The following is an 18759-nucleotide window of genomic DNA, read 5'->3' as shown; positions in this document are numbered from 1 at the left end:
CCTTCTCCTCCCGCCCCCAACCTTTCCCAACATCAGAGTCTTTTCCAGTGAGTCAGCTTACTTAACTATAAAAAGCGGGGGTGGATTATGGTATTTACCTCATAGAATTGCTGGAAAGGTATATGAGGTCACAAAGCACAAAACACTGATGGCTGTTGGGTTTTTAAAATATGGTCATCATGATCTAACGTACCCTCTCCAGCATGGGCATCCCTGGGGGCTCTGCCCAGGGTGGGTGCTCAGGAGCAGCTCTCCTGGTCCATCCCCTCTCTCACCAGGATCAGGAGGAGCATGGCCTCCACACATCACCAGGCTTTGTACCACTTCCAGGGGGAGCAGGCAGGTAGGGAAAGGGGCAGGGGGTCAGAAGCAGGCCAGACAAGACTCCAGAGAGGGGTCCATGAAGAGGGATAGACCTGAATACTGAGGATGGGGAGGGGAGGAGAGTGAAGGTGGGAGGTGAGAAGGATGCTGAGCTCAGGGTTCAGAGGACTCTGAAGAGGGTTCTTTGACCCACCCCACTGCAGAAAGCCAGTAACCTTGGGCCCAGTCCCTTCCCTCCTGCCTTGAAGACAGAGGGCAGCAGAGCCTCCCTGGTGGGAGGGAAGAGGGAACGTGCATCTGTGTGGAGTCTCTGCCAGCCCATAGCAGCCTCGGTGGGTGGCTGTTGTGCTTGAACTTGTGACCTGGTCAGAAGACAGAGCCTTTGGTAAATTAGTAAAGGTCATCATCTCCAGGCCTACTGTGTGTTTGGAGAATGGAGATTGAGTTGACTTTCCTCCCCCAATTTGCCTCATTGGCCAGATACTCTTGTGCAGTGAGCAACCTGCACCGCTGTACGTGGTGATCATTGATTCCGCTCAGTGTTTCTGCACTAAGCAGGCTGCTCACCCATTGTTGTGAGACCCTCCAGAGACATAGATGTAGAAGACTGAAGTGGGAGGGGACCTCAACAGACCTCAAGGTGGATGACAGGTAGAGAGCCACCTGCTGGTTTGGATCAAAACCTTCTGCCTGAAGACCTAGATCTGTGACAGGTTCAGCTGGATTGTATTACACTCCCCACCTCAGCATTCCAGCCCTCGCTGCACCCAAGTACATGTCCATCCATGTCCAGGCCATGAGGTCTGCTATGAGAAGAAAACCTGGGCTGGGTCCCTGGGCTCCTTGTTCAACTTTTCCAGGCATTAGACGGCTGTCCTGTGTGCCTATCTAGTCTCCCAACCCTCTCTGAACCCCAAGACTCAGAACCTCTGCAGAGGGCCTCTTCTGGATGTTCAGAACATCCCACTGTCACATGGCATCTTATCTTCTTAAAACAAAAGAGGAAGTAACATTCAAGATACTCAGTGTGGTCACAGAACCGTGTGTTCCAGAACACTCTCTGTCCTCATTGCCATTGTTGGTGCTATCTGGGAGAAGACCTGCCCCCACTGGGGCCTCTGAGACCCTGGGTTGTGGTGGACTCTGGGGCCCCATCCAGAAATGTGAGAAGAGGAAGACTCAAGGAATGCTCCACTGTCCCCAGCCATCACTGACCCTGCCAGCAAACTGCCTAGAGAAGATGCCTCCTGGCACCCTGACGCAACATCTCAACTGCTCAGCTTCCATTTATTTCCCCACCCAAGGCTCCATCTGACCCTCTCCCATAATATCAGTTCATGGACCTGAGGTATCTCTGATGACTGGGGCCTGGGAGGATGTTGTGTCAGAGGTGTGGCGAGGTGACATCAACCCCCAACCCACTGGAAGTATCAGGTAAGTGAAGAGGTTTCCATCTGGTCTCAATGATAAGTTGTCACCAGGGACCATTTCCTCTGGTCTGACCCTCTACTTAAGAGGTCAACACAGGCTGCATAGTGACCCAGACCATGTGAGGATGGAAGGTGGAGGCTGAGCCCCACCCAGCAGTTTGCACATGTCCACATCTCTAGTGGGAGGCCAATGTCAAAATGGCAGAAACATCTGCCACCCTTCACCCATAAGCACCTGCTCCCTGCTCCAGCCACCCCGCCCTTGCCCATCATGAGCCTTGCTCAGCTGTGGATTCTCATCACTTCCTGCCAGTCTGGTGGATGCCTTCATGGGAATCAGATAAAGGCACCTTCACAGCCCTTAAGCTGACTAGCCAGACATCAAACCCACTGTCCAGCATAGCCTGGTGCCCACTGCTTGGGTGGCCCTGGCCTTTTTATCATCATCCTCATTTTCTGTGCAACTGCCCACAAGCCTCATCCTTGAGCTGCATGACTCAGGGGCAGGTCTTCATCCATGTCCACGGAGCTGGAGTCTCAGAGTTAGCATGGACAGAAGAGTGCTGTCCAGCCAGGGTCAGCAGGATCCAAGGAGAACTCAGCTGGCAGCATTCACCCTGGGGAAGTCAGGACAAAGTGCATCACTGGGAGCCAAGATGGGCCCTGCTCAAGGAACACAGCTGTACTCGGTTACCAAGAAGACCCACCCAGGCCTTTGTCCAAATCTTTAGCCTGGAACACAGGCAGCTGTGATGCCCTCATCCCAGCTGGGAGCTTCCCAGGGAGGCTCACAGAGTCAGAGATGGCAGACTGGGTAACTTGGGCCACTTCTGGACAACAGAACTTCTGGGTCATCATGCTCATCCATAGGATAACTCCATATGAATGAGGAGAGGCCCCCACTCACCAAGGAAGAGAGAGCGGGCCCTTCTAGATGCTTCTATGCTGAGAAACATGGCTGACACCCAGGCTGGAATGTTGTCCACAGCCGCAGGCATCCACGGGGCTCTCCTTTCCCTTGCAGACATGGACAAATGTCAGCACAGACCAGAGGTTGTAAAGGCTGCAGCGTCTGAATCAACACTCAGGGCAGCTACACCTGCCAGTGCCCACCCAGCTTGGAGTTCAACCCAAAGGACCCAAGGCATAGCACAGGTAGACCCTCGGAAGACAGTGTGAGGTGGGCCTGAAGTTGGGGAAAGAGCTGAGATGGTTCAGGGACCCCAAGAAGGAGGGAGACAAGACTCAGGTTCCTGTGACATCAAGGGCTTGCCTGCCCAAGGATCACCTCGTTGAATGGTCCCACCACAGGCAAGAGAGACAGCAGAAACTTCTGAGCCTGGGGTTTCTTTGTGAAGTTCCCCACCCCCATGAACATCCCCAGACCTCATCCCTTCCTCATCTGTCACAAAGGATCAGAGGGAGATATCACCTCTGGCTTTCAGAGGGGGAACCTCAGTCCAGGGCTAAAGAGAATGTGAGTAAAAGCCTTGATGGGGGAGTCGAGCTTTCATGACTCAGTTTCTATCTTTGCCTCATTTTTCTTCTTAAAAATAGGGACAATGTCCCAGCTGGAGTCATCTTAAGGGAAGCTGCCGTGACAAGCTTTGGCAATGAAGAGGCAGCAGTATTATGAGGAGAGGTGTGTTCTCAGTGAAGACAGTGAGGAGCTGCGAGACCTGGGCTGGACAAGACTGATCCTCTGAGTTCTGTTCTAATAAAGGCAGGGATACAGCTCCAGATGGCAGTGGTGCCTCCCCCTCACCCCCCCACATCACACGTGGGTCATGATCAGTGCTACAGCCTCCCTGGTTAGAAGTGCATCACAGGTGCCCCCACAGAGTCTCCTGCACCAGACGTGAAGGGATTCAGCTTGGTCTGGGATTTCATCTGCACACACAAAGTTGTCCCTGTCCACCCTGCAGGGAGGATCTGAGATTATGGAACTTTTACATTAGAAAATGCTATCACACATTTGTAACCCAGCAGGCCAGGTAACTTGCAGAGAGAGGGTGTCCTCAGAGCACAACACTAAGAAATCTGAGAAGGGGCTTGAAGAATGGGTGCAGTGAGTGAAGCGGTGTAGTTCTGATCTTCTGGCTTTTTCCTCAGATGTGAATGAATGCACCTCTGGGAGAAACCCATGCCACAGCTCCGCCCACTGCCTCAACTTCATGGGCAGCTTTGAGTGCTGCTGTCGCACTGGCTGGAAGCCTATCCCTGGGTCCCCCAGTGACCCAAACAGCACAGTCTGTAAAGGCCTGGAGCTCAGATGCTATACTCTTGGAGACCCACACACAAAACATCTAATCACATACTCATTGGTACCCACACAAACCAAACAGAAAGATCCCTGGGGGTCCCTTGCTGTGTAAGGTGTTAAGTATTTTGAGTCTAAATGTGAAAAGATCTTGGAGGGGTCGGGGGGATCCTAGAGAAGGAGCTGGAGTGCCAAGCAGAAGGCTCCCAGGGACCCCAGGCAACGGCTAATTACCAACAGGAAAGAGGATATTTCAGTATTTTCACAAGCTGTTCTTGTCTCATCTGCTGTCTGTCAGAACTCTACACACTTCCTATATATATTCACAGCATCCACTACTCAAGGATGTGCTGTCCTTGATTCTAGGAGGTGGCATTACCTCCTGGAGAACTTAAATGGGAAATAAAAGAGGGGCACAGGGAGGACAGGGGCCTCACAGGGCTGAGGCAGAGCCTGACCTCCTCCGTCTTGTCCCCAGATGTGGATGAGTGCAGCTCCGGGCGGCATCGGTGTCACAACTCCACCGTCTGTGTCAACACTGTGGGTTCATACACGTGCCACTGCCGCCAAGGCTGGGTGCCCAAGGCCGGATCCCAGGATAAGCAGATGACCACCATCTGCGAAGGTACCTGTGCTGCCCTGATCTAAGACCTGCCCACAGCAAACACAGACACTGCCTCACCTAATGAGTCGCTCACCTGTCCCCTGCAGAGATCTCCTTCCCCACCTGGACTGCTCCCCCTGGAATCAAGAGCCAGGTGAGTGGCCCCAAAGGGACAGGCAGCAGGAAATCTCTCTGCAAAGCCCGTTCATTTCCCCCAAGCTCCCACACTCACATGAGGCTCTCTGACCACCTTGTCTTCTCCCCCAGGCGCTCTCTCACTTCTTTAACAGAATCCAGGATCTGGACAGAAACTTCAGGTCGGCCTCTGTCCTGAACACTGTTCAGGTAAGGGCAGGACCCAAGGGAGGCAGGTGGAAGCATCCCATAGAAGCCTTGGGAAACTTTGGTCTGGAAGGGGAGACCCCAATAACAAAGGCGAGCTTTCCAAGGCTCTGCCTCTCCCACAGGGTAGGTGGGAATAGTGGACACGTGTAGTGACTATTGAACACCACGGCGCACCTACAAATGCCCTTTCCTTTCCCTGTTTCTGGATATTGGGTTTACATCATCCTTGACACTAATGAAAAAGCTTGACCTCTGAGTGGCTGGATTGCAGGGGCAAAAATCACCCAGGGAATCCCAACCAGTACCACCTGTATCACCCAGACAGTCTCTTTAGTCTGTTCTCTGTGACTGGTTCATACCTTCATACAGCCTCTCAGATACAAGGGCTACTGGCTTTGTGTCCCCATTCCCCCAGGGCCTCATACAGGAGATGGGTGATCTGCTCAAGACCCCCGGGGACCTGAAAACCCTGCCCTTCTCAGAGCAGCGCTTTGTGGTCACTGACCTACTCTTTGGCCTGGAAAATGTCCTGAGAGTGGTGAGCAAGGCACTGCCTAAAGGGCCATTGACCTTCAATTCATCCACAGGCATAGGTAAGTCAGTACCTGAGTCTGACCGCAGGTTCCTGCTTTGCTTGTTCCCTGCCTCCTTGCTCTTCCAATCCCACTAGAGCAAAGTGACCATGCTTATATCTCCCAGTTAATCTCATAAACAAATTAAAATAAAAGGTTAAGGGCAAAATAGTTGAGAGGGATTAATAGGTACAAACGTGTAGTTGTAAAATAAATAAGAGCATGTAAGGTATAGAATCTGGAGAAGGAAATGGCAACCCACCCCAGTATTCTTGTGTGGGAAATTCTGTGGACAGAGGAGCCTGGAGGGCTACAGTCCAGGGGATCGCAAGAGTCAGACACAACGTAGTGACTAAACCACCACCAACAATGTTCAGCATAGGGAATGTAGTCAATATATGGAAATGAATGGTAACTAGAGTTAGTGTGGTGATCATTTTGTAATGTATGATAATATTAAATCATTGTATTGTACACCTGAAACTATTATAATATTCTAGTTTAATTGTACTTCAGTGAAAAACAGAGAGAAAAAAATGTTAAAAACAAATGAAAAACTAAACTTTCATTGTAAAATGAAGTATCAGAAAAGGAAATAATTATACTGAAGAATTTATGATAAAATATAAATGGCTTCAAAACAAGACCGCCATTTTCCATTGTCAACAGCAATGTACAAGGGTTCCAGTCTCTTTATTGTCAGTGACACCTGTTGCTTCCTTTTTTTTTTTCTTTCATTATAGCCATTCTAGTAGCTGTCAGGAGAGATTGCATCTTGGTTTAATCTGCATTTCTCTAGTACCTAAGGATGTTTAATAATTTTTTATGTCATTGTTGAGTATTTTTGTATCTTTCTTGGAAATATGTCTATCTACTAAGTCCTTTTGCCTATTTTTTTTTCTTTTGGCCATGGCATGCAGCATGCAGGATCTTAATTCCCTGACCAGAGATTGAACCCAGGTTACCACAGTGAAAGCACAAGTTCTAACCACTAAGCAGCCAAGAATCTCCATCATTTACCTATTTTTAAATTTAGTTATTTGGCGTTTGACTATTGAGCTGTAAGAGTTCTTTATATATATGTGTGTGTGTGTGTGTGTGTGTGTGTGTGTGTGTGTGTGTGTAAGAGTTCTTTATATATATAATATATTTCATATATTCTACTAGTAGGCTCTGTGAGATGTGTGAATTGCAAATATGATCTCCCAATCTGTAGATCATCTTTTCACTTTCTTCATAATCTTTTCACTTTGATGGACATATGCTTAAATATGCTTTAAATTCTGATAGAGTCCACTTTATTTATTGTTTCTGTTGTTGCTTGTGCATTGTTGTCATATGTAATAATCCATTTCCAAATCAAAGATCAAGCAGATTTACCCTTATGTTTTCTTCCATTCTAGTTTTAGCTTTTAAATATACATTTTGACCCATTTTGAACTCATTTCTGTGTATTGTGTGAGGTAGGGGTCCAATAATAGCCTTTTTTTCTTGGTATATAGCCAGATATTATGGAAGAGACTGTTCTTTCTCCCACTGAATGGCTTTGGCACCCACTGTTGAAAATCAGTTAACCATAGACATATGTGTTTATTCCTGGACTCTCAATTCTATTGTGGTGGTCTATATGTCTATCTTTATGACATATCATACTGTTTTGAATACTGTAGGTTAGTAGTCAGTTTTGATATCAGGAAGATGAATACTACAACTTTGCTTTTCATTTTCAAGATTGTTTGAGTAATTGTGTTTCTTCAATACCAGACAAATTTGGGGAGAAATTTTCCATTTCTGCAAAAACTAATTAAATGCTGTTATAGCATTATTAGCATTTCATTGAGTCTGCAGATCACTTTGGGGAATATTTCAATCTTCAAATATTATCTTCCCATCCATAAACACTGGATGTCTTTCCACTTATCGTGGGCTTTCAATTTCTTTAAACAATCATTTGTAGTTTTCTGTATACAAGTTTTGAACCTCCTTGAGTAAATTTGTTCTTAATATTTTGTTAAAGATTTTTGCATTTATGTTCATAAGAGATACTGATCTATAGTTTTATGCTCTTGTGATGTCTTTATCTGGTTTTGTTTTCTGGGTAATGGTGGTCTCATGGGATTATTTCAGTTGTGTTTTTTCCTCTTGTATTTTTTGTAAGAGTTTACAAAAATTCATGTTAAGTCTTCCTTAAATGGTTGGCAGAATACTAATCTGGGCTTCGCATTTGGAGATGTTTTGATTTCTTATTCAGTCTCCTTACTAGTTGTAGGTCTGTTCAGATTTTCTGCTTCTTCAGTTACTCTTTAGCTTGTGTGACTGTCAGTCAGTCAGTCAGTTCAGTCACTCAGTCGTGTCCGACTCTTTGCAACCCCATGAATCACAGTATACCAGGCCTCCCTGTCCATCACCAACTCCTGGAGGTCACTCAAACTCATGTCCATCGAGTCGGTGATGCCATCCAGCCATCTCATTCTCTGTCGTCCCCTTCTCTTCCCGCCCCCAACCTTTCCCAACATCAGAGTCTTTTCCAGTGAGTCAACTCTTCACATGAGGTGGCCAAAGTATTGGAGTTTCAGCTTTAGAATCAGTCCTTCCAATGTAGGAATGTCCATTTCATCTAGATTGTTACTTGTGCTGGTCTCACCCTATTCATAATCACTGTTGTGGTTGGACTGGTCCTCGTGGTTCTGTTACCTAACCAGACTTGAGTCCCCTCCCCCTCTTGCAGTAAAGCCAACCTACTGAAACTGGATTGTGGTGAAGGAAAATGCAGTGTTTATTTTAGGGTACCATACAAGGAGTCCAGGGCAGCTAATACTCAAAGCACCTAAATGGCATAGCATGCTTGAAGCCACACAGTGAAATTACAAGGGGGAGACAGAGGGGGGCCTGGAGTTATGTTTTTATTGCCATGGAGGGTGGAGGGTGGGGGCCTAGGATTTGGGCGTGATCACTTCTTTTTGGTGAATTTAAAACAGAAGACCCAGAATTTAAAGTATGGGAAGAGAAGAGCAAGCAACATAAGTGGTCAGTTATTGAAATCAATGAAGATTGCTAAAACAAAGGAGCCTCAGAAAGGGGAGGTGGCCTCTTTTTCTAGTCCCCTTCTCCCCTGACCAGCAATGTGTTAATTGTATTTGAAGTGGGTGCCTCTTTGAAATGAAAGCTTGGACAATTAAAGCTTAAGTCAGGCACTGAAAGTGACAGTGGCTCAGTCATGTCCGACTCTTTGCTTCCCCTGGACAATTCAGTCCGTCGAATTCTCTAGGCCAGAACACTGGAGTGGGTAGCCTTTCCCTTCTCCAGGGGATCTTCCGAATCCAGGTCTCCCGCATTGCAGGCCAATTCTTTGCCAGCTGAATCACAAGGGAAGCCCAAGTCAGGCACTAGCATTATATATATATGTCAGAGATTATACTACAGTTAAGTAATTTGCTCATAGTTTCTAATAATCCTCTAAATGCAGATGGTGTACATGTTACCAAACTCAAGTTCTGTGTTCACTGCTCAAAAACCAATACTCCAGAGGCAACTGCTTATAGAAAGGAATTTAATCAGATTGGCAATCTTGGGAGAAGATGTGTCCTTGCATCCCCACAACCTGCTTCCAAGATTCTGTTCAGCCATGACAGTTTGTTTCTTTTATTAGTTTGTTTAATTACCTTTTTATTTTATATTGGACTATAGCCACTTAACAGACTTCCCTGGTGGCTCAGATGGTAAAGAATATGCCTGTAAAGTAGGAGACCTTGGTTCAATCCCTGGATCAGGAAGATACCCCGGAGAAGGAAATGGCAACCCACTCTAGTATTCTTGTGTACAGAATTCCATGGAAAGAGGAGCATGGCAGGCTACAGTCCATGTGGTCACAAAGAATCGGACATGACTGAGCGACTAACACACAGAGACATAGCCAGCTAACAGTCTTGTAAAAGTTTTGAGTGAACAACAAAGAAACTCAGCCATACGTATACATGTCCATTCTCCCCGACCCCTCTCCCATCCAGGCTGCCACATAACATTGAGCAGAGTTCCCTGTGCTACACAGTGGGTCCTTGTTGGTTACCTATTTAAAACATAGCAGTGTGCACAAGTCCATCCCAAACTCCCTAACTATCCTTTCCCCTCATCCTTCCCCTCTAGCAATCATAAATTAATTTTCTAAGGCTATGAGTCTGTATATGATTTGTAAATAAGTTCATTTGTATCATTTTTTTTAGATTCCACATATAAGAGATGTCATATTTCTCCTTCTCCTTCAGACTTACTTCACTCAGTATGACAATCTTTAGATCCATCCTGGATGCTGCAAATGGCATTGTATCATTTTTTTTTTAATGTCAGCCTTGGTATTTTTTTTATGCAGGGTCTGTAGCAGTTGGTAAAGAATCTGCCTGCAATGCAGGAGACCCAGGTTCAATCCCTGGATCAGAAAGATCCCCTGGAGAAGGAAATGACAACCCACTCCAGTATTCTCGCCTGGAAAATCCTATGGACAGAGGAGCCTAGCATGCTACAGTCCACAGGGTCACAAGAGTTGGACACAGCTTAGCAACTTAAACCAATGGTAGTTTTTAAAGGACAAAAAGGAAAAGAATCTCAGTGAATCATCAAGGCAGGAAGTTAAGCTCTGCATCATTTTCCATTACATGCAAGCTGGCTGACTCCTCATGATCTTTCTTCAGATGGTATTAAATATCTCATCCATGTGGTCTGCTTGGAGAATTGTTCAGGGCATTCCTGGGGGTAGAGAGCTAATCATACTTTAACCTAATTCTTCATTCCTACTTCTTTTAATCTGAGGAAAGAATCAAAATGGGTTAGGCAAGGTATTGTGTGTATTCACTAAAGCACAAGTCAGGAGTTAGTTCAGTGTTACATAATGAATCTCATTGTGTAATTTCATAAGGATTACTTTATGTAACCTCATAAAGTCAGTTTTAAAGCGAATAGAAACTGGCAGAGAGGAAAGGGCTAAAGAGCTGCTTACTAATTTCTATCGTTAGACATCATTCCATTTCTATGGGACAAGAGGTGAAGGTTAATCTTCTGCAATTGTTTCATGCTGACATAGGGACATGTTTGACCAGAATATGTCAGCGGGGGTCTGTAGCATCACTTTGAAGATAAATCTAGTTGCTCACTTACAAACATGAGCAGAGAAAGCTACAATTATTTTGAGGCCCCCAAAAATGTAGACTATGAAGAGCAATACTGTTAATCCTATTCTCTTGAGGTCAGTTCTTGGAATATTACTAGCCATAGATGGAACAGCTTATGTCATAGCTACAGTCTGGTCATCATGCAGTTAGCATTTTCCCTCTGGTAGCAGTTATAGTATTTGCAAAACAGCTCAGGAATATGCATCAGACACAGAAAGATTCTGTGACTCTATTGTTCTAATCATTAACTGCTTCAGTCTGATCATCTATATCTCAGAGAGGCTTGGGAAACTTCAGCTTTCCTACAAGAGGCAGGGAAAATGGAAGAATCACTGTTCTTGGGGGGCAGGGTTTGGGGTTCTGCTTGCTTTCATATCTATATGTACCATTATCATGCATGTATGTGCGTGGGAAGTTGCTTTTGTCTTCTCTGACTCTTTGTGACCCCGTGGACTGTAGCCCTCCAGGCTCCTCTATTCATGAGATTCTCCAGGCAAAAATATTGCAGTGAGTTTCCATGGCTTCCTCCAGGGGATCTTCCTGACCCAAGGATCAAACCCACATCTCCTGCATCTCCTGCATTACAAGCCATTTTTTTTTACCACTGAGCCAACAGGGAAGCTCCATTATAATGTATAACAAATATTATGTGTAGTGTTATACTTCAGTTCAGTTCAGTCGCTCAGTTATGTCCAACTCTTTGCAACCCTGTGGACTGCAGCACACCAGGCTTCCCCGTCCATCACCAACTCCTGGAGCTAGCTCAAATTCATGTCCATTGAGTTGGTGATGTCATTCAACCATCTCATCCCTTGTCATCTCCTTCTCCTCCTGTCTTCAGTCTTTCCCAGCATCAGGGTCTTTTCCAATGAATTAGTTCTTCACATCAGGTGGCCAAAGTATTGGAGTTTCAGCTTCAGCATCAGTCTTTCCAATGAATATTCAGGATTGATTTCCTTTAGGATTTACAGGTTGGATCTCCTTGCAGTCCAAGGGACTCTCAAGAGTCTTCTCCAACACCACAGTTCAAAAACATCAATTCTTCAGTGCTCAGCTTTCTTTATAGTTCAACTCTCACATTCATACATGACTACTAGAAAAACTATAGTTTTGACTAGAGGGACCTTTGTAGGCAAAGTAATGGCTCTGCTTTATAATATGCTATCCAGGTTGGGCATAGATGTTCTTCCAAGGAGCAAGCATCTTTTAATTTCTCATCTGTTACGTTATGTAATGTTATGTCATATAAAATAATACCACTATTTGGTACACATAATAACATTTCACATAATGTATATCTGATATATACTATATATAATATGGTATGCTGCTGCTGCTGCTAAGTCACTTCAGTCGTGTCCGACTCTGTGCGACCCCATAGACAGAAGCCCACCAGGCTTCCCCCGTCCCTGGGATTCTCCAGGCAAGAACACTGTAGTGGGTTGCCATTTCCTTCTCCAATGTGTGAAAGTGAAAAGTGAAAGTGAAGTCGCTCAGTCGTGTCCGACCCTTAGCGACCCCACGGACTGCAGCCTACCAGGCTCCTCCATCCATGGGATTTTCTAGGCAAGAGTACTGGAGTGGCTTGCCATTGCCTTCTCTGATAATATGGTATAGAGTATATATAATAAAGCCTAATATATAGTTATCTTATGTAAGCCTTACCAGCAGTTACAGAAACATTAACCACTGTGAACCACCTATCTTTGTAGCCACTTTTAATAGACTTTTATTTTCACTCTTGCTAAATAAGCTTGTAAAATTGAGATTGTACCAACTTTAGCTGTTGTTATGCCATCATTTTAAATTACCTGAATGAAATTATTGAGGTAGACATTGCAATAACTGTTGTTCAGCCACTCGGTCATTTCCAATTCTTTGTGACCCCATGGACTACAGCATGCTGGGCTAGCTTGTCCTCCACTATCTCCAGGAATCTGCCCAAACTCATGTCCAATAATGATCACAATATAATGTCTGAAAAAATGCACAGCCTGAAAGTTGAGTATTTTGCTTTATTCAGTGGACTTTCTGAGGACTTCAAGCCTCAGAGACAGAGGATGGGCCAGGATCTATAGAAGTTTCACAACAAAAACCAGATAGTTGGAACATCTAAGAATTACCATTAATTAAAGAAAAGCAGATGTCTCAAGTTAGTGAATTTAACACTTTTTCTACAGATGGCAAGGTGCAAGCATTGGGACTTATTGAAATCACTCCTTTTCCATGCACCTTAGGTCCCCAGGGCCGGTAGCTTCTCCTTCCCATCCTGAGTCCCCTCAGGTGCACTTTTGTGCGTGGCTGCAGTGTGAGGGCTTGGCTGTGGATGGCTGATTAGCTCCCTCCTGAGCTCCCTCAGTCTCACAATCAGGAGTGTTGGTAATGGTTGATGGCTTGATTACCCTAGAATCCTTTGTTTGCTGATATAGCAGTCAACATTTTTCATCCATAATAATTAGACAGATATACTATATAAATGTATGTATACTATACATACATTTATATAGTATATCTGTGTCTCATTGAAAAAGACCCTGTTGCTGGGATAGATTGAAAGCAAAAGGAGAAAGAGGCAGCAGAGTATGAGATGGTTAGATAGAAATCACTGACTTAATGGACATGAATTTGATCAAACTCCATGGGTTAGTGAAGCACTGGGAAGCCTGACATGAAACAGTCCATGGGGTTGCAAAGAGTTGGACACAACTGAACAGCATGGTGTTAAAGCCATTGAAACAATCACAATTACTAGTCTAACTCCCACAATTCATAGAACTGTCACTGGAGGTGCAGGCGCCAAGCTACAGGAATATCACCTTGATTCAGAATCGGACACAGATGATGCTGACCTGTGATACAGTGCATGATTCTGGTGACTCAGGTAATGGCTGAGACAGTGGGTAAGTCTTCACTGTGTGTCAAAATGCCCAAGGATATGACAAATGGGATATGAAGTTTAAAAGGAATTGTGGGGTATGGTGGGTCAAAAGGAAACAGTCCATCTGTAGAAGAAGAGATCCTTTTGGGCACTGCAAAATGTCAACCTTAGCCTTGTCCTGCAGGTCCTGCTGTGGTGGGCCTCCTGTCCATTCCAGGGATGGACAGATTCCTGGCTGAGGCTCCTCTGGTCCTGGATGCTGAGGAATCAACAACTCTACATGAGACACACAGAGGTTTGCTGCAGGAAACCTCCCACATCCTGCTGTCAGATGTCATATCTGCCTTTATCACCAACAAGGACACTGAGAACCTCAGGTCCCCAGTCACCTTTGTCTTCCAACATGTGAGTCCAGGTGGGATGGAGTGGTGGGTGTGGAACAGGCCTGAGTCCTGGGCCCAGCCTTGGGCTTCGGGGGCTCCGCCATTGGTGCATAAGCTGTTTAGGAAAGCTCTTCACAAGCCAGCTTTGGATCAGCATTTCTGAGCAACAGAACCCTGAACTCACACCTACTTCCTCTTCCTGTTAACACAGTCAGTGACCCCTGGGCCAAGAGAGAAGGTGCACTGTGTTTATTGGGAGCATGGCCAGAATGGAAGTGGTCATTGGGACACCAGAGGCTGCTGGGTGACCAGCACCAGAGACAACAGCGCCACCTGCCACTGCACCCACCTCAGCATCTTTGCCGTCCTCATGGCCCACGACAGTGTTCAGGTGAGAACCCTCAGAGAAGCAGCATTCAAGGGCTACTGCTGTGTAACAAATTCCCCCACACACAGCAGCTTTAGAAACATAAATTTATTATTATCTCATAGTTTCTTCAAGTTAGCAGAGTCATGGTTCAGATGAGCTTTCTGTTGAGGTTCCTACAAGTCTTATAAACCTTTCACCAGTAAATTGGAGTTGTCCCCCAACTCCCTGATTTCTGGCAGATTTCAGTTTCTGGTGTCAGTAGGACTGAGGTAGTGTTTTATTTTTCTCTGGCAGCAGAGAACCAGGTTCAGTTCCAATGGTTGCCTGCATTCCTTCTCATCTGTTTGTGTTGTTCAGTTGCTAAGTCATGTCTCATACCTTGCAACCCTATATACTATAGCATGACAGGCTCCCCTGTCCTTCAGTATCTCCCAGATTTTGCTCAGATTCATATCCACTGAGGCAATTATGCCACCCAACCATCTCATCCTCTGCTGTCCCATTCTCCTTTTGCCTTCATTCTTTCCCAGCATCAGGGTCTTCTCCAATGAGTGGACTCTGCGCATCAGGAGCCAAAGTATTGGAACTTCAGCTCAGTCCTTCCAATGAATATTCAGGGTTGATTTCCTTTAGGACTGACTGGCTTGATCTCTTTGCTGTCCAAGGGACTCTCAGAGGTCTTCTACAGCACCACAATTCAAAAGCATCAATTCTTCAGCGTTCAGCCTTCTTTCTGGTCCTAATTCTCCTCTGGGACCTCTCACAGTGCACCAGTGAATCTGTCTGGAGATCAGCAGGAGAAACTCCCTCGTGTTAGAACTCTCTCGAACTCTGAACTATTTTCTCCAAGAAGACCCTACCTCTTTTGAGGGCTCTTCTGGTTACACAGGTCCAACCAGGATAAACTCTCTAAGTCAGTTGATGGAGGACTTGAATTTCACCTGCAACACTCTCTTCACAGCAGCACCTGGGTTGGCTCTTGACTGAACATCTGGCAGAAGATGGAGATGAGGGTGTGGTTTCCAAATTAAAATTCTGTGTACCCCAGGGGTCTTCACAACAGGGTGCTCATGGGCTGCAGAAAATAAGAATTTTATGCTACCACCATTGCCAAAGTACAGTAGATTTCCTCCATCAAGGGTTCAGTTCTAATCTGTAGTCATTAGTTCCCTTCCAAGAATGGATATTTCAGGGATGGGTGAGTTGCATCCAAGGCAGGTGGTTAATACCTGGACAGAGAGCCTCAGGTACAGACTCTGTCACACACCACCATATGATGGGGGTGGAGGGTGGTGCTCAGCGTGAAGTTTCATGCCCCTGTGTACCTATTGTGGTAACTGGGAGGCTGAGTCATGCTCAGGAGTCTACAGGAAAATAAACCCTTGTGAGTTCCAGAGTTTGTTCTTGACTAAAGATTCTGCTGTTCCTCTGTCCTTCCAGGGACTGAATTAATCATTCAGATCCCACAAAATTATAACATTCAGAAACTGGAGGAAGCTATCCATAAATATACCAACTTTATCTGGGTCTTCTATTGCTGATTTTTCTATGTCTGAAAATAAAAATGGTGGAAGGGTTATTACCCAGAGCAGGAAAGCATGACTGTGGTCCCCTCTCTGCTGGGTCCCAGGAGGAGGATCCCGCACTGACTGTGATCACCTATGTGGGGCTGATCCTCTCTCTGCTGTGCCTCCTCCTGGCGGCCCTCACTTTCCTGCTGTGCAAAGCCATCCAGAACATCAGCACCTCGCTCCACCTGCAGCTCTCACTCTGCCTCTTCCTGGCCCATCTGCTCTTCCTCACAGCCTTTGACAGAACTGAGAACAAGGTACGTATACTTTTCCAAAATACTCCTGCCCCTGGGGATTCTGAGTTCATGGAGCCACACTGCTTTGGACACTTTAATAAAATGACTTGGTACCAGGTAAGGTTAAATTGGTAAATAACCTGTTTCACATTGACTGCCACAACTAGAAGAAAAACACTCTGTTGACAACTCCTTCATATACATCAAAATTCTCCCTAGTGGCAAGTTATAGAAGTACTGGGGCATGCTCCACCCTGACCAACCCTCCTGGTAACATTTGATAAGCCACCTTCCTCTCCCCCAGGTGCTGTGCGCCATCATTGCGGGTGCCTTGCACTATCTCTACCTAGCCTCCTTCACCTGGATGCTGCTGGAGGGCCTGCACCTCTTCCTCTCTGCACGCAACTTGGCAGTGGTCAACTACTCCAGTGTCAACAAGTTCATGAAGAAGGCCATGTTCCCTGTTGGCTACGGAGTCCCAGCTGTGATTGTGGCCATTTCTGCAGCATCCAGGCCTCATCTTTATGGGACACCCACCAGGTAAAATAAATTTCAACTGTTCTTATCTCTCCAGCACAATCATGTGTTGCAGAACAAATGTAGTATTTGATTATGACAGGTCATAATATATAGACACTAAGTAATAATCCCAGGTCATCTTTGGTGGAGGATGATAATAATTAAGGAGAATGCCTTCAACCTCTGTTAGTGAAATAACAAAGAGGAAATCAAAGGAAGTGTTTAGGGCATCAATTAGAAAAATATAACCTGCTTTTTTATCCTAATTCTATAGGATGTTTCAATCTTTCATTTGTAATAGTAGAGCTGGTGTAAATAATTAAAATAATAGACTGTACCATAATTTAGCATTTACAAGGTGCTTACTTTGTGTCAATGCATTTTTCTAACCATTTTAATGTATGTTAATTCAATTAATCCTCATATCAATACTATGAGGTAGACACTGTAATTCACCCCACTCTACAGATAAGAAAACTGAGGCACAAAGAGTTTAAACGTGCACAGCTTAATTCATTTTACTAGGTAGCTAAGCTTAATTCAAATTCAGAGTCAAGCTTCTTAGTTTACACTTTTATTTTCAGCTTTTAATACTAGACAATGTTTTTGCGTTTTTACTGACATATACTGCATATACTGTAGGGCTTCCCTTGTGGCTCAGCTGGTAAAGAATCTGCCTGAGATGTGGGAGACGTGGGTTTGATCCCTGGTTTGGAAAGAAACCCTGGAGAAGGCAAAGGCTTCTGGCCAGGAGAATTACATGTATTCAATAATCCAGAGGGTCACAAAGAGTCAGACATGACTGAGCAACTTTCACTCATTCACTGCAAAATTCACCCTTTAAAAGTGTACAAGTCAGTGGTTTTTAGACTAGTCACAGAGTAGTGCAGCTGTCATCACAGTCTAATTTTACAACATTTTTCAACTCCCCAAAGAAACCTCGTACACAATAAAATTCACTTCTCATTCCTTCTACCCACTCCTCTGCCCCAACCCCTGACAAATGCTTATCTACTTTCTGTCTCTATTGGATATTTCACATAAATGCAATTATGCATGTGATCTTTTGTGGATGTTTTTACTTAGCCTGAAGTTTTCCAGGTTCATTCATATCGTAGTGTATATCATGACCTCACTTTTTGTTGTTGTTTTTGTTGCTATCATTTTGCAAATAATATTCCATTATATGGATATGCCACATTTTGTTTATCTATCCATCAGCTGATAGACATTTAGATTATTTACATTTTTGTAATGCTATTATGAATGAGATCACTACAAACATATATGTACAAGTTTCATTTTTCCTGGTTATATATCTACTCTACAAGTAGAATCCTGGGGTCAAATGGAAGATCTGGTTAGCCTTCTGACAGACCACCACTTGTTTTCCAAAGCTTCTGGACCATTTTACATTCCAACTAACAATATATGAGGGTTTCAGTTTCTCCATGTCATTATCAATAGTTATAGTCTATGTTTAAAAATTTAACTATCCTAATGGGAATGGAGTCAAATTTCATTGTGGTTTCAATTTGCGATTTCTCCAATGACTATTGATGTTGCGCATCTTTTCACCTGCTTGTTGACCATTTGCATGTTTTCTTTAGAGAAACACATATTCAAATATTTTACCTTTTTTTGAAACTTTTTATTTTATTAATATTGGCATTGAAAATACCAGGTAATGCCTTTTCAGAAAAAATGGTGTTGAATTATCATAAAGTCATGACATGAATCCAACTCTCAAGGAAGAAATGTCTCTAGGGTCAAGATGATACTACAAAGTAGGATGTTATTGCAGTCAACAGGCAAAAAGTTAGTAACCTCTAGAATCCACTCCCTGGGTTCCTTAGAACTATGTACATATTTCTACACATATTTGAAGAAGATATCCACAAATCCATCTACAACAGCAATATACGTTTAGTTTCTACTTATGAGATGCAGTCATCCATCTTCAATGAAAATTATTTTCACTCTTCTCAGAATAAAAAGTCACATCCCCCCAAAGGGTATTATATTAATTACTGGCCTATATCAAGTATTTCATAATTTCTTTGGCTTATTTTTAAACTGAAATATAGTTGATTTACAATGTCGTG

General features: G+C 44.5%; 1 protein-coding gene across 9 annotated transcripts in view; it reads left to right on the top strand.

The window, feature by feature from the left end:
* The window catches only part of LOC129558017 (adhesion G protein-coupled receptor E2), a 76860-nt gene that overhangs the window by 22425 nt on the left and 35676 nt on the right, over window positions 1-18759 (top strand). For 6 of the 9 annotated variants that reach the window (XM_055428762.2, XM_088839108.1, XM_055428763.2 and 3 more), the window contains exons 5-13: window positions 4493-4639; window positions 4726-4772; window positions 4886-4963; window positions 5379-5556; window positions 13471-13578; window positions 13760-13980; window positions 14170-14349; window positions 15959-16156; window positions 16440-16675. In XM_055428762.2, coding sequence (XP_055284737.2) covers window positions 4493-4639; window positions 4726-4772; window positions 4886-4963; window positions 5379-5556; window positions 13471-13578; window positions 13760-13980; window positions 14170-14349; window positions 15959-16156; window positions 16440-16675 — 1393 coding nt within the window. Of the gene's footprint in view, window positions 1-2856; window positions 2910-3311; window positions 3397-4492; window positions 4640-4725; window positions 4773-4885; window positions 4964-5378; window positions 5557-13470; window positions 13579-13759; window positions 13981-14169; window positions 14350-15958; window positions 16157-16439; window positions 16676-18759 lie in introns of those variants that run through there. The other 3 variants (XM_088839110.1, XM_088839111.1, XM_088839109.1) reach the window with 3 other exon arrangements.

Source organism: Moschus berezovskii, chromosome 8, assembly GCF_049115385.1.
Source record: "Moschus berezovskii isolate FMDL1 chromosome 8, NW_MosBer_1.0, whole genome shotgun sequence".
Taxonomy (NCBI): Eukaryota; Metazoa; Chordata; class Mammalia; order Artiodactyla; family Moschidae; genus Moschus; species Moschus berezovskii.
Note: the sequence above shows the minus strand (reverse complement) of the source record. Positions and strands in the feature narration are given on the sequence as shown.